Source organism: Somniosus microcephalus, chromosome 5 (genome assembly GCF_052327205.1).
Source record: "Somniosus microcephalus isolate GS21.2 chromosome 5, FLI_Smic_1.0, whole genome shotgun sequence".
In the NCBI taxonomy this organism is placed as follows: Eukaryota; Metazoa; Chordata; class Chondrichthyes; order Squaliformes; family Somniosidae; genus Somniosus; species Somniosus microcephalus.
The window spans coordinates 299,683,958-299,699,466 of NC_140991.1; the positions used below are offsets into that span (position 1 = coordinate 299,683,958).

Sequence of the window (15,509 nt, forward strand, 5' to 3'; positions counted from 1 at the left end):
TCTTAACCACCTGCTGCACCTGCATGCTTACCTTCAGCGACTGGTGCACAAGGACACCCAGGTCTCGTTGCACTTCCCCTTCTCCTAATCTATTGCCATTCAGATAATAATCTGCCTTCCTGTTTTTGCCACCAAAGTGGATAACCTCACATTTATCCACGTTATATTGCATCTGCCATGCTTCTGCCCAATCACCCAACCTGTCCAAATCATCCTGGAGTTTCTCTGCATCCTCCTCACAGCACACACGCCCACCCAGCTTTGTGTCGTCTGCAAATTTGGAGATATTAGATCTAGTTCCCTTGTCTAGATCAATATATATTGTGAATAGCTGGAGTCCAAGGACCGATCCCTGCGGTACCCAACTAGTCACTGCCTGCCACTCGGAAGAAGAGCCGTTTATTCCAACTCTGCTTTGTCTGCCAACCAGTTCTCTATCCAAGTCAATACCTTGCCCCCAATCCCATGTGCCTTAACTTTACACGCTAATCTCTTATGCGGGACCTTATCGAAAGCCTTCTGAAAGTCCAAATACACCACATCCACTGTTTTATTTTTATGCCAAACTGGGATGAACAAATCCTGTAGTTCATCTATGCGGTCTTTGAATGTTTGCCATTGCCTATCCACCGTCAACCCTTTGAGTGACATTCCCCAATCAATCCGACCCAACTCACGCCTCAGACCATCGTAGTTTCCTTTATTTAAATTTAGGACCCTAGTCTGAGTCGACTACTTCATTCTCCATCTTAATGAAGAATTCGATCATATTATGATTGCTCCGACCCAAGGGGCCTCGTACAACAAGATTGCTAATTAATCCTTTCTCGTTACATATTACCCAGTCTAAGATGGCCTGATCTCTGGTTGGTTCCTCGACATATTGGTCCAGGAAACCATCACGTAAACACTCCAGGAATTCCTCCTCCACAGTATTGTTACTAATTTGGTTAGCCCAATCTATATGTAGATTAAAGTCACCCATGATGTCTGCTGTGCCCTTATTGCACACTTCTCTAATTTCCCTTTTAATGCCATCCCCAACCTCCACATTACTGTTTGGAGGTCTATATACCACTCTCACTAACGTTTTCTGCCCCTTGGTATTTCTCAGTTCTACCCATACAGATTCCACATCATCAGAGCTAATGTCCTTCCTTACAATTGTGTTAATCCCTTCTTTAACCAGCAATGCTACCCCACCTCCCTTTCCTTTTTGCCTATTTTTCCTGAATATTGAATAGCCCTGGATGTTGAGTTCCCAGCCTTGGCCACCCTGGAGCCATGTTTCCGTAATCCCAATCAAATCATATTTGTTTACCTTTATTTGTGCAGCTAATTCATCCACCTTATTACGAATGCTCCTCGCATTAAGACACAAAGCCTTCAGGCTTGTTTTTTTAACGTTCTTAGACCTATTAGAATTATTTTTTACTGTGGCCATGTTTGATTTAAGCCGTTAATTTCTCAGACTGCCACTTTTGTTTTTCTCCTTCCTATCTTTTGCTTTTATCCTTGTTTCCCTTTCCTCTGTCCCCCTGCTCAGGTTCCCAACCCCTGCCATTTTAGTTTAAACCCTCCCCCAGAGCACTAGCAAACACTCCCCCTAGGACATCGGTCCCGGCCCTGCCCAGGTGCAAACCGTCCGGTTTGAACTGGTCCCACCTCCCCCAGAACCGGTTCCAATGTCCCAGGAATTTGAATCCCTCCCCCTCGCACCATTCCTCTAGCCACGTATTCATCTGAAATATCCTTCTATTTCTACTCTGACTAGCACGTGGCACTGGTAGCAATCCTGAGATTACTACCTTTGAGGTCCTGTTTTTTAATTTACCTCCTAACTCCCTATATTCAGCTTTTAGGACCTCATCCCGTTTTTTACCTATATCGTTGGTACCTATATGCACCACGACAACTGGCTGTTCACCCTCCCCTTCCAAAATGTTCTGCAGCCGCTCTGAGACAGCCTTGACTCTTGCACCAGGGAGGCAACATACCACCCTTGAGTCTCGTTTGCGGCCGCAGAAATGCCTATCTATTCCACTTACAATAGAATCCCCTATTACTATAGCTCTACCCCTCTTTTTCCTCCCGTCCTGTGCAGCAGAGCCACCCCTGGTGCCAGGAAGTTGGCTGCTGCTGCCTTCCTCTGATAAGCCATCCCCCCCCCCCAACTGTATTCAAAGTGGTATATCTGTTTGAGGGGGGGATGGCCACAGGGGACCCCTGCACTACCTGCCTGCACCTACTACTCTGTCTGTTGGTCACCCCTTCCCTTTCTGCCTGTGCAACCTTTGACTGCGGTGTGACCAACTGCTCAAACGTGATATCCACAACGTTCTCAGCATCGCGAATGCTCCAGTATGTATCCAATCGCAGCTCCAGTGCCGCAATGCGGTGTGCCAGTAGCTGCAGCTGGACACACTTCCTGCACACATAGTTGTCAGGGACACAGGAAGTGTCCCTGAGTTCCCACATAGCGCAGGAGCAGCATACCACAGGGCCGGGCTCTCCTGTCATGACTTACCCTTTAATTAATTGAAATTAAATTAAATCAAATCAATCCCACCAATTACACTACAGTTAAATGGTATATTTAAGGGCCCTGGTTTACCAACAGTCACAGCTACACCCACAGAGAGCTTACAAGAGGCCAGTAAATCGCTTGTAATTTTCAAGCTCTCCATCAGAACCCAAGGTGAAATGACCAGCTTCCACCCCCCCCACTTTTAGAATAAAACAGCACAGAAGGCGCCCATTCACCCCATCGTGCCTGTGCCGGCTCTTTGAAAGAGCTCTCCAATTAGCCCCACTCCCCGCTTTCCCCATAGCCCTGCAAATTTTTCTTTTTCAAGTATGAATCCAATCCCCTTTTGAAAGTTACTATTGAATCTGCTTTTCATCTATAACAAGGTGTAACATCTGGAGTGGGATGGATGTGGAGGAGCTGCAAGATTTTATATCTAGTAGCAAATCCCCTCTGGTGTTGCTCACAATAAGTCAGGCGATGCAGTTTTATAAGGATAGTAACATCATACCATGAAAAACATTGCATTATTCTTCTACTAAACATGTCTTTCTTTACAGTTATAAAACCACATTGCTGTGAAATAAACATTGGGTTGAGTTCATACAGATCAATAAACAGGTTGCAGCCATTTGTCTTTGTATTTTCTGTTCCTGTAGAGTTTCTTTAATTTCTTTTCTATTTAAAAAAAAAAGTATAGAGTACAATACTTGAAGTATGCCGGACAGCATATGTGCATTATATGCACCATGTTTGGATTATATATCTTCATTGTATTTGTTAATTAGCTGTGACCTGTTGGAACAAGGCTTCTCAGTGTGTGAGTAAATGGAAAAACTATGAGGACGGTTCAGAAGTACAGTCAGTGAGCAACTTGGAGCTGATTATTCATGTGGCCAATGTAAACATATTAGAATGATGCAATGTTTGATCTTGCACAATACTGGTTATTCACTACAGTTTTGTAGTTAAACAGAGAGTAAATTATATCAGCTCCCAAAAACCTACAAGAAACACAATTTTGCAATTTAATTGAAACAAAGTTTATGTTTATTCTATATTTTCAACGAGACGCAGAAACTTAATTAAAGCAGTATGTTAATGCAATGTGAGCTAATGAAGATTAAAATGACAAAATGTTTAAGTCATCTGTGATTGGTGATTTATATTTATTCCAATGGTGTTGTAATTTTTGTAAGGTGATTTATTTTAAAAGTATCAGGATGTTTCGAAGCAGTACCATCCCATCAATAGTGTGGTGCAGGATATAAATAAATTGCTCCATTTCAAAACTAGGACACTACTATCATACTACATAGGAATGTAAATATTGGTGGAGATTATTCTAGCACAGAACATTAGTCAAGAGCACACACTTCAACTACATTTTATTAGTGAGTTCATCCAGTTCTTTTATTGCTTATGCAGAAATCCAGTTTTAAGCATAAATACATTGTCTTGTCACTGCCAATAAGTAGATGCAACATTGAAAAAAAACCAAAGCATTATAATTACACAAAATTGTATACATTTAATATTGTATAGCTGACCTGTACCATCACTCCAAAATCCTAAAATATTGGGGATCGCTGGCACTATATAACTCTAAATTAGCAGTACAATTAAATGAAGGAATTACATTGTTGTGCAAGTATTGCCATCAGAATCCTTTACAGATCTGTCAAATACACAGGAGAGAGAAGCTTTAGATCTTGAAGATCGGGACACCACGAGTTCCAGATAGTTGACTAGAAGGTGATAGACGGAATGATTATTTTTTGAACACAATGTTTGTTGGCTCTGAATTCTCAGTTTCACTGATGTTCAATGATGAGCTTTTGCGTGGTGTACAAATGGCCGATGAGTACCTGAGGAATAAGAAAAGCAGCACTGTGATACATTCTTGCAAAGAAACACGGCTTTAACTTATCAGCAGACTTGTCGCCAAGTTAGTGTTGCGCTTCCTAGCCTGACAGCAAGTCACCTCTCAACCTCAGGTGGTGTATAGCCTGGAAAGATCAGTATGGGAAGAAAAAAAAGAGGAAATAGATGGATTTCAGACTCTCAAAATACATTGCCATTATAGATTTCTACTGGGACTTTTATCGTGCCCAGCAGGAAATGCCTTTCTTTAGGATCCTTGAAACTCTGAACTTTTACCATATTGATACAGTGGAGCAAACACAGTTTAGTGGGGACTGCCAGCTCGGTTTGTAACATGAAGAATTTGCTAGTGGGAGCTGAATGCTGGCCCCTACATACATCATTCCAGCAGTTTTTGAGCATATTTCTATCAGTGGAGCTTGAGGAATACATGGTGTAGCTGCAACCAGAAAAGAAGTCAAAGGACAGCAACTGTACCAATAGGTCAACTTTAATGTGTGTTTTCTTCACCAGGCCTCTCACCATCCTACCTTTGCAATGTCCTCTAGCCTGAACTCCCCTCCCGCAACTTTCAGTCCTCCAAACCTGGTCTTCCGTGTATCTCCGCTTCTTATGCCCCACCACTGGTTCCACAACCTCCAGCTGCCTCAACCCTACTTCTCTGGAACTCCCTCCCTAAACCCTTCTGCTTCTTTTATTCTCTCCCTGCCTTTAAGAGCCTTCTCAACTCCAACTTTCCAAACAAGCATTTGGTCACCTCTCCCAACTTAATCAAAATGGCTTGGTGCCATTCCTTTTGTCCTCTGTAAAGCATTTTGGGATTTTTTCTGTAGTTGAGGGAGGTATTTAAATGCAAACATTTGTTTGATGGCTGGTTAAGCTGAGGTGTTGTAGCTTAAGGTGGGTGTGAGAAATGTTACTCGGTTTTTCACCTTCCTCAGAGAATTGAAGAGGTGGTAGGAGGTAGTGGCTTGGCTCGACGCTGGGTGCAGTACATGAAAGACCGAGGAACAGGCATGGAAAAAGACAGTATCATTTAAAATCAGCTGCCAAGTTAAGGATACCCCACTGTTCCATTTAGCAGTTATGTGGCCCACATATGCATGCCACGAAATATTGCTGGGCATCTGGCTCCACATTTATTGCTCACCTCTGCCAAGCAGTCACACTACCTTACAACTCTTTCACTGCTGGCCATATATACTCATAGGGCACATGCCATAGCTGTGAATTATAATTGAAAGCCTTGCCACAATCACATCTTCAATGGGCTTCACACACAGGAGCACTGTAAGGTATCAGCCATGGGTAACACTCTTGCCTTTGATTCAGCTGGTTGTGGATTCAAGTCCCACTCCAGAGACTCGAGAATAAAAATCTAGGCTGACACTTCAGTGCAGCACTGAGGGAGCGCTGCACTGTAGGATGTGCCGACTTTTGGAGGAGACATTAAACCAATGCCCCGTCTGCACCCTCAGGTGAACATAAAAGATCCCATGGCACTACTTGAAGAGCAGGGGAGTGCTGCCGTGTTTTCATTACATTACAACAGTGACTACACTTCAAAAGCACTTCATTGGTTATAAAGCTCTTTGGGGCAACCTGAGGTCACGAAAGGGGCTATACAAATGCAAGTCTTTCTTTCACTGTAACATAATCTAGCTGCATGATAAATAGTCACTTAATGACACTAGAGATGGGCTGCAGTTTCGGCATATAGCTCACCACTGTGCACGTGCCCCTTCAACTTACAACATGTCAAGACTACCACTCTGCTTGCATGGCAACATGGCACCTATTACAAGGGAACAGACCCAAACTAGAGGATGGATTAGGAATGACAAGTGCTTGACATCCTTGCCTACAAGTGTTCCCTCAGTCATTGCCAGGCAAGTGTGCCAGAGCCTGCAGTTATGATTGGCGACATCATGATGAGCACAGCCAATCAGCTGTAGGTGCTTCTGATCTCCCTGTCATACCTAATTTCTTCCTGTATCACTTAAAGCATAAAATACTGTGATTGGGGTTCTTTCCAAGTAATATGGTAAAAATGATTTGACAAAGGGCATTGCTTAATGGTGCAGCTTCAAGTTCGATATAGTGGCACACCCTGGGGTAGTGCACACAGTAGTACTGTGGCAGAAACTTTCCAATTGTGTTTTTTTTTTAAGGATTTTCCTGTTCTGTTGAAATCTTGCAAAGTTTTTCTGTGATATTGCAAACAATGAATATGCCTTTCCCTTTACATTAGTATTCCATCATGGTCCAATCCAGAAAACAGAAAAAAGACTTCCAAAATGACCTGAAAAAGACTTCAATATTTCTTTCCTTCTGGCCCTTTGACACAAGACTTTAAAAAGGGAATATAATGTGGGTAGTACTTTGGCCAAAAACATTAGAAAGAAGAACTGTGTCTCTTCATGGCCTCCATTAGCATGCATGCCTATTAAGGCTCCTGTTAAAAGGGTTGTCTGTGTGGGGTGAATTTTTTAGCTGAGACTGGCGAGACGGCTAAGAATGTTTCCCTGGTCCTTGCTCACTTGAATCCCACTGGCAGCAATGATACGGCATGGAGGAGTATTCCCTCTGTAAGCTAGTTACCATGACAGCCTTTCAAGAAGGCATTCTTTAATCAAAATACTTAACCTAAATGCACTTGCTTAATCTCTCAAAGAAAAAGCTCCTGGGCCTCACTAGCAATATGCTACTTATTTTCCCATACAAATATTGAGAACAGTGGTTGTATATACTGCAGACCTGTTTAATATCACAGCTACAAATTTCACTGAGGGGGGAGTTGCAATTTTGTGTCCCTCCCCCCAAAAAACATGTGGTCCAACTTTACTGAGTGTGCTGGGACTATCAACTTGCCATTCACCCTCTGAGCTGAAGGGATCCATGCATTGCTAACTAGTTTGAATTCAATGTGCAAGAACACACTATATAAATGAATGTGACTTTCTGTATCTAATTCACAGTTGACCAGGGCTGCTTAATATACAGTCCAACACCACAAATCTAAACTTGGGACCGAGCACTGATAAGAGTTGCAACTGGTTTGGATTGGTGACCTTGTTCACCCAAAAAGCAACTGCTTTGAATGAAAGAAAGAAAGAAGGAAGAATGGCTCTTGACTTACCTGTTTTAAGCTCAAGTAAGAAGCCAGGAAACTCCTGGCTACAGGCTTTCCTATTAGTCTGGTCCCATTCAGCCTAGTCTCGACACGTCTCTCCATTTTCCAGTTTGTGTCACTGATTGAATTTATGCACAGGGGAAATGTGTGAGGGACAGTTAACATGAGCCCAGGAGATGGAAGTGCAGGAGGTCAATAATGGAGAATTGTGGAAACAAAGGTGAGCAGGACCAGGCTATCAGGTAAGTGCCCTCCCTCAGTGTGAGCTACAGTACCATACATCACATTGACAGAATAGAGGACAGCAAGTGGGAGCTGAAGGGTTCAGGATGAGAAAGGTTGCAACCCAGACAACAGTAGGGAGACCCAGTTTGAGCATGGTTAAGATCAATTGAGCCCTGCACCCAGGTAGTCAATCACCTGTGGGACCATGTGGAAGTAGGTCCAATAATTAGCAGCTGAAGAGTTCACCATACAACACCCGTATTTACTGCAAAAAAAAGTTACTTTGTAAAATGGGTATTTTTCCACAGTATATTTAGATTTGCATGGCCTTGACCCTGCGCTAATATAGCAAACTTAAACTGATAGTGATAGTTTCCCATTTTACAGTATTGTGTTTGCCTGTGGTGGTCACACCCATTGTCAAACTGAATGTCACTGAATACGGAGGTCGTTTGTGAGCTCGATTCCAGACATAGCTAAAAGGAAACATTCAATGGAATGCAAACCTTCCAGTCTGCACAGTTTGAAACCCTGTTTCTTTTAAACAAAACACTTGTCTGCTGGGGTTTTGGTTCAGAAATATTTAGTTTAAAACAATTTACATTTCCCATATTTACACGTTATAGCAGGCAGTCACTGTATAATGATTGATGGAAGGAACGCTGGCTGATTCCGATTCCTCCTCCATAGCCCAAGAGTGGTAAGGAGGAATGAGGACCTGCACAAACAAACAGTTGGCTGTCACATTAAAAATGGCCACTTGGGTAAGCTACTGGAAGACTGTACATTAAATCCCATTATATTGTTGGTACAGTTTCTTCCTCCCTGGATACACAGCAACTCCTTAAGTCATTGATTCAGATATATTTCTTGGGATGGGTGTGACCCTCTACTATTTCAACTATTTTCCCTTCAAGACAGAGGGAAAAATTCTCAAAACTGCAGTATGACCTGCTCAAGAATATTGCTCTTTGTTCCTGTGTCAAGGTTACATAGCTACCTATTCCAACCCTGAGGAAATGCATGTATTATAGTCTCCCAACCATAACTCTCAAGCTTAACCAATTTTGAAAGTCACTTTGAATCTTGTCCTGTTGCCCTATGTGGGGTTTTCACATTTTACATGTTCCTGGTTCTATTGCAACCTTCAAAGCAGTAAAAGGAAGCCTGTTCTGGGCTGAATTTGCTTTTCAGACTTCTTGGAGGATTAACTAGATCAGTGTATTTTGATGTGCGTAATCTTATTTACTATAACTGACTTAATGCTATTTTGATTTACTTGTTTACAGGTACATAGTTTAAAGTTAATCAAATTTAATGAGGCATCAATTGATTTGGTTGAAGACTGTGTAGAAAAAAAGCAAAAGAAATATATTCCAAACCAAAACTCCTTTAAATTATATTTGGATCCAAGGAAACTGTAATAATGCATTAAACTTGTTATAAGCATATAAATAATGGTAAATTAAAAAACAAGGCTATTTGAAAAGACGACAAAAGGAACTTGTATATTCACTAAAGCCACCACACCTGGGTATACTTTCGAACACCTGCCCCATCAAAACCACAATGGTGGAGGTATGGCCCTTAACTCGAATCACACCTTGGTCTCCCCCGCCCCCCATCCCCCCAACAACTCTGGTACCTTCCCCTCGTTTGAGCGCTTCAGCTCTCCCTTAAAATCCTCATTGTCTACCGCCACCCCCAACCTCGACTTCTCTGCAGCCTTTGACATGGTTGACCACACCATCATCTTCCATCAGCTATCCTCCATTGTCCAGGTCACTGGAGCTGCCCTCGCTTGGTTCCACACTTGCCTATCTAATTGTAGCCAGAGCATCTCCAGCAATGGCTTCGCTTTATGCCTCAAAACCACTGGCCGACATTCGGTCTCACATGAGTTGCCATTTCCCCCAGTTAAACATTGGGCAGACTGAAGCCATTGTCTTTGGCTGGTCACACAGTCTGTATCCTTGCCACTGATTCCATTCCCTTCCCTGGCTACTGTCTCAAACTGTTCCCAACCATGGCAACCCTAATTGAGTTTAGGATGCCATATCATCCCCATTACAAAGCCCACCTAGTTCCACCTCCATAGCTTCACCCTTTGCTGCCCCTGCTATAGCCCGGTTGCTGTTGAATTCCTCATCACTGCTCTTGTCTTTGCTAGACTCGACTATTTCAATACTCTCTTGGCCTGGTTCCCATCCTCCACACTCCATAAACATCAGCTCATCCTAAATTCTGCTGCCTCTGTCCTATCCTGCACCAAGTACCGCTCACCGATCACCCCTGTCCTCGCTGACTTACATTGGTTCCCCGTCCCCAAAAGCCTCAAATTTAAAATTCTCATCCTCATACTTAAATCCATTAATGGTCTCACCCTGTAACCTCCTCCAGACATACAAAGAGCTCTCCATTTCTCTGGCTCTGGCCTCTTGTTCATTCTCCCCTTTTTCGCCTCACCATTGGAGGTCTGGCCTTACTTACCCTCTGGCATTCCCTCCCTAAACCTCTCCATCTCGCCACCTTCCCCTACTCCTTTAAGACTCTCCCTAAAATCCACTTCTTTGACCAAGCCTTTGCTCACCTTTCCTAATAGCTCCTTCTATGGCTTGGCGTTTTTGTGCTCAGTTTGTTGATAAGTGCAATTCAGGTGCAGGTAACTGTAACCAGACTGACAAACACTTACAGTTATTAGCAGAGAAAGTTAAGGGCACCTGATTACCAAGGTAATCGGTTATTATTTCAAATTTCTAGCATCCACAGTATTTTGCTTTTGATTACCAAATATGTGTCTAACTTGGAGGAATCTGCTAAACAACCAGAAATTGCATTAAGAAATTTCAATTTGTAATGAGAATAGAGCAAGCAACTCTTGGATGGAATGCCTTTTTAAGAAAAGGTGCACAAAATCTCAGCCCAATATCCAGGGGACAAAAGTTCACAGCACAAAAGATTCCTAATGGGAGGACTCGTAAAAATCAACATTTCATTGTGCAGTACACATGTCTGCTGCATATATGACAAATAAAATTGAATTGAATTGAATTAATGTTATAAACCAGTAGTGCCAAGTTCACAAGGCACAGATTAAAATTCTCTGAGCCAATAACTGGTTAGGACTCACACTTCCTTATCATCATTTGGCTCAATGTAAGGCCAGGCTGCAACTCCAAGCCCTCCATCTGTAGAATCATGGGGCACTCCAGCTAACATGATTTTATAAAAATGCATATTTGTTTAAATATCCATTAATTTTCTGTGGAAAAAGCTATTTTGGACTGCATCCAGAAGTGCCTGTTGGGGAATTCTACCAGCAAGCAAATCACATATGGGCCTCAGTGTATTCCATTGTCTTCCTATCAGCAGCAAGGAGTGACCACAACAAAGCACAAAGCAGTTTCCTCACTTAAACTGTACATAATGCAACTTTGGATTACCCTAGTCCATTAACCTAAATATAGGTTGGTGGCTTCCTCAAATGACTGCAGGTCGTGTATTACACTGCACCATGGGGTTTAGAGTATGCAGTACACTGACAGTGAACCAATGAGCCAGACCATAATTAGTGCTGTTTGCTGATTTATCAAATACATCAAGAATTGTTGGACCCTTCAGGCACAATTTTCTCAGCAATTAGGTCAGAGAAAGAAATCAATTGATGACTGCTTTCTTCAATAAATTCCCATACTATTGACAGATGGCGATTCAGAAAGATCACAAGTGTGATCATCTTATTAATTGTTGTTTGTCAATAAATGCTAAACATGTTCCCTATTTCTATATTTACACTAATTAACCAGCAGAGAATGAAAGTACTGCAGCCAAAAGCTTTTATTATTTCCCATTTGAGTTAGTCATACTAATCAAAATAGTCTGCATGTTTAGCAAACCAAAGAAATTACAAATACGAGTCTTCGTAAATAATGAGATGCATTTTGCACATTTTTGCACCCCTTTGCACTGTACACAATATGATGTCTTGCTTCAAATCAGAAAATTGTGGGTTCAATCCCTACTGCAGGACTTCAGCACAAAACCTAGGTTGACAGTTCAGTGCAGCAATAAGGAAGTGCTGCATTGTGAGAGGTACTGTCTTTCAAATGAGATGTTAAACCGCGTCTGTCTGTTCAGGTGGACATAAAAGATCCATGGCACTATTCAAAGAGGAGCAGGGGCGTTCTCCCAGTGTCCTGGTCAACATTTGTCCCTCAATGAATACCACCCGTTTGTGGAGACCTTATTGCATTTCCTTGCATAACAGTGACAACATTCAAAAAATATTTTATTGGTAGTGGAGTGCTTTTGGGACATCCTGTGGACATGAAAGGCACTATATAAATGTAACCACTTTCTGTTTCTAATCAACAGTATCAAATCTACAATGCTCAAGCCAGGATTATGTTGGAAAACTCATCAGTTACCTGGGTGAGTTAACTGCAACAACACACAAGAAACTCAACACCATTCAGGTCAGAGCGGTTCGCTTGATCGGCACTCCTGCCATTGGACGCAATATCCATCCCCTCCACCACAAGTACGCCATGACCGCCAAATGTCCGATCTACAGGATGCACTGCAGCAAATCACCAAGCTGACTTCAGCAGCGCCTTTCTCCCCTGCGACTTCTACTACCGAGGACAAGAGCAGCGTTGTCGTGGGAACACCATCACCTTCAAGTACTCCTCCAAGTCGCACACCATCTTGGTTTTGACATATATCGCTAGTCCTTCATCCTCCGAGTATAATATCCTGGAATTCCCGACCTAACACCATTGTTGGAGCATCATCAGCACAGGGACTGCTGTGGTTCAAGGCCCACCACCACTTTCTCAAGACAACTAGGGATTACATAGAATTAACAGCACAGAAACAGGCCATTCGGTCCAACAGGTCTATGCCGGTGTTTATGCTCCACACGAGCCTTCACCACCCAACGTCATCTAACCCCAGCAGCATATCCTTTCATTCTTTTCTCCCTCATGTCCTTGTCTAGCATCCCCTTAAATGCATCTATGCTATTTGCTCCAACCACTCCATGTGGTCGTGTGTTCCACATTCTAACCACTCTCTGGGTAAAGATGATTCTCTGGGATTCCCTATTGGATTTATTAGTGACTATCTTATATTTATGATGATCCCTGGTTTTGGACTCCTCCACAAGTGAAACATCTTCTCTATGTCTACCCTATCAAACTCCTCCATAATTTTAAAGACCCCTATTAGGTCACCCCCTCAGCCTTCTCTTTTCTAGAGAAAAAAGCTCCAATAAATGAGGTCATGCCACCGTCACCCACGTTCCAAGAACAAATACAAAATGCTGCATGATCTAAATTGGCATACAATAAAAATGTTCAGCTTTTGAAAAAAAAAAGTTAGCAACATCAGTGGAGATAATATGAATGTTTTGCAATTTGCTGGATAGTACCAGAGTCAATAACGTGGTAGAAATATGGTGGAAGAGGGATTTGTGGGTGTGAATAGATTGGGGAAGAAAAGAAGAAAAATACTTTTTGTTTTGCATCTATCGAGTCTTCTTCAGCAGCAATGGAGAGTGAGAAACTCAATTCATTTTCCTATTTCTGGCTCTAAATGTTTCCCCCAAATTTGTTGTGATTTGATGCCATTGCTCAGTCATTGCTCCTCCGTTTCCATTTTCATTCTTCTCTAACATACTCCTTTGCCAATTTTCTCTCCCCAAAAGAAACAGATGCTGTCACTTTATCTCATATTCTGTTGATGGCTTTCCCCAGATGAAACCAAGGGAAACAATTTATTTTCTACGCAACAGCAAAGAAACACTCCATGGCACAGTAACTCTTTCACCTATTACAGCAGGTCTGCAACAAGGCAAAAAAAGTATTCAATCACTCCCCTCCCCAACCCCCACACACTTATGCCTTTGTTATACTTTGATTTTCATGCCAAATTTATCCTTACTGTGTTTATAAGGAAAGTCTATCAAACCACCCAGTAAAATGGGCCAGAATACTGGAGCAACTCAATCTCCATATCCTAGTGAATGTTTTTATCAGTCTTTCTTTGAGTACTGCCACTGGTTGAGCAACAGAGGTCTATACTAATGGAGGCAGAGTTTAATCATGTTCCTTAACAAGGCTGGAATAGCTTCATAATAATAGTTGGTAGAGCAGTTTTACTCACACCAAGCTGTATGCCTCCATTACATGGAAGTTACACAGATATTATCGAGCATTCTGTCAAACAATAGGGGTAGGGGGAGACAGACTGATATCAAGTATAGTATTTACCACTGGGCAGAAAAGGCCATAGGGATCGAGAACGATTTTTTAAGATCAAGGACACTCGCACTCGCTCCAGGATCATTTAGTTTTAAAGCTGTTATCTTTCCCTCAGTCATACCTCATCTGTATTACTCGGGAAAAACAATGGTAAAATGAAAGCTTCAAATCTCCCAAATGGTGTCACCTGGAGCAACAATGTCCAAACTTCTGCTTGCAACCTATACACAGCTGAGAGCCCAGGCTTTCCAGGCCAGTGACTCACCCGCCTGCAGCAAATTTAGTTTGTAATATGGCTGGGGGTGGAGGGGAAGCAAATGCTTTTATGTAGTTTTAATTATATAAAATCAACATGTAAGTCATAAATTAGCTTTAAGAGGAGTAAAACTTGTGTGTTAAATCCTTGAGTTTAGTGGTTTGTGTTGTAACTCTCTATATGCGGCTTGCAGCGCTCCATCTCTATCCATGGTATGCAACTAAGGGCTGGATTTTGCAGGGGGGGGGTCAGCGGGCGCGATCGGTGGCGGGTCGGGTGGGAAAGTGTTTTTCCTCCCTCCCCCCAGAGGGTCGGGACCCCGCTGTGAATCCGCCGCCACGCGCCTTTCCCAAATATCGGGTCTGTCAGCACTGAGTGGCTAAATCATTAGTGGCTTGTTTACAACAACTTATCAATGGTTTTTCCCCCAGCTTTTTGGATTTGACAGGTCGCCCACCGGTTTCCCGCTGTGCCTGGGCCTCGTCTGTGAAGCTGAGGCAGGAGGTCAGTGGCTACTGAATCAGCTGATGAGTAGACAGCTTCAAATATCGAGACAAAGCTCCCAGTTGATTGAGAAATGTTCCCTTAACCACTAGCTTCTCAAAACTGCATTTCTACTACAGATTCAGGATGTTGCAAATCTTTACACAAGTCTCCATCCAGTGTGACCTCATTACCTCTCCCACCGTTGACAGATCGCTTCCGTCATCTCTACTTCACCTGCCATCTATTACAGCAGCATGGGTGCACTTGATCCTCAGAATCCCACCACGATCAGCCCCAACACCAGCATCACCAACAACAGCTCCAACCTTCTCCGCAATCAACTGTTGCTGCACAGGACACAGGGCATCAGCACCCGAGCACATTGCTGCCTGGGAGGCCAGGGATTGCCTCACCATGGCCAGATTTACTTCATTGACACTGTACACCCTGGCTGCCACATGATGCACCGGGTTGGCACCACCCCACACCAACACCATCCCTACAATGCCCAAGCCACTCCTCTCACACTCATCACCATTGCGGGGGGATACCGTTATGTCTCACAATTCACTAAGCCACTTCCAAAGGTGCACACAAATCTGTCCAAGAACGCAAAGTGTTGAAAATAAAGGTTTCAACGTTTGACAGCACATTAACAGAAACTTTACATGAACATTGCACCCAAGTGTTGTTAGTTGGTATGATTGCCCTAGGATGAGGGCGAGTGTGAGGGGG

General features: G+C 42.9%; 1 protein-coding gene across 2 annotated transcripts in view; it reads right to left on the reverse strand.

Annotated features, from left to right (window-relative positions):
- Positions 1 to 3,913: 3,913 nt before the first annotated feature.
- LOC147117859 (LYR motif-containing protein 4-like) overlaps positions 3,914 to 15,509 on the reverse strand; it is a 252,117-nt gene continuing 240,521 nt past the window's right edge. For both annotated transcript variants that reach the window (XM_085989240.1, XM_085989241.1), the window contains one exon: positions 3,914 to 4,395. Coding sequence is in view for 1 of the 2 variants with exons in the window: in XM_085989241.1 (XP_085845367.1) it covers positions 4,342 to 4,395 (54 nt within the window). In the remaining variant the exon portion in view is untranslated. The remainder of the gene's footprint in view (positions 4,396 to 15,509) is intronic.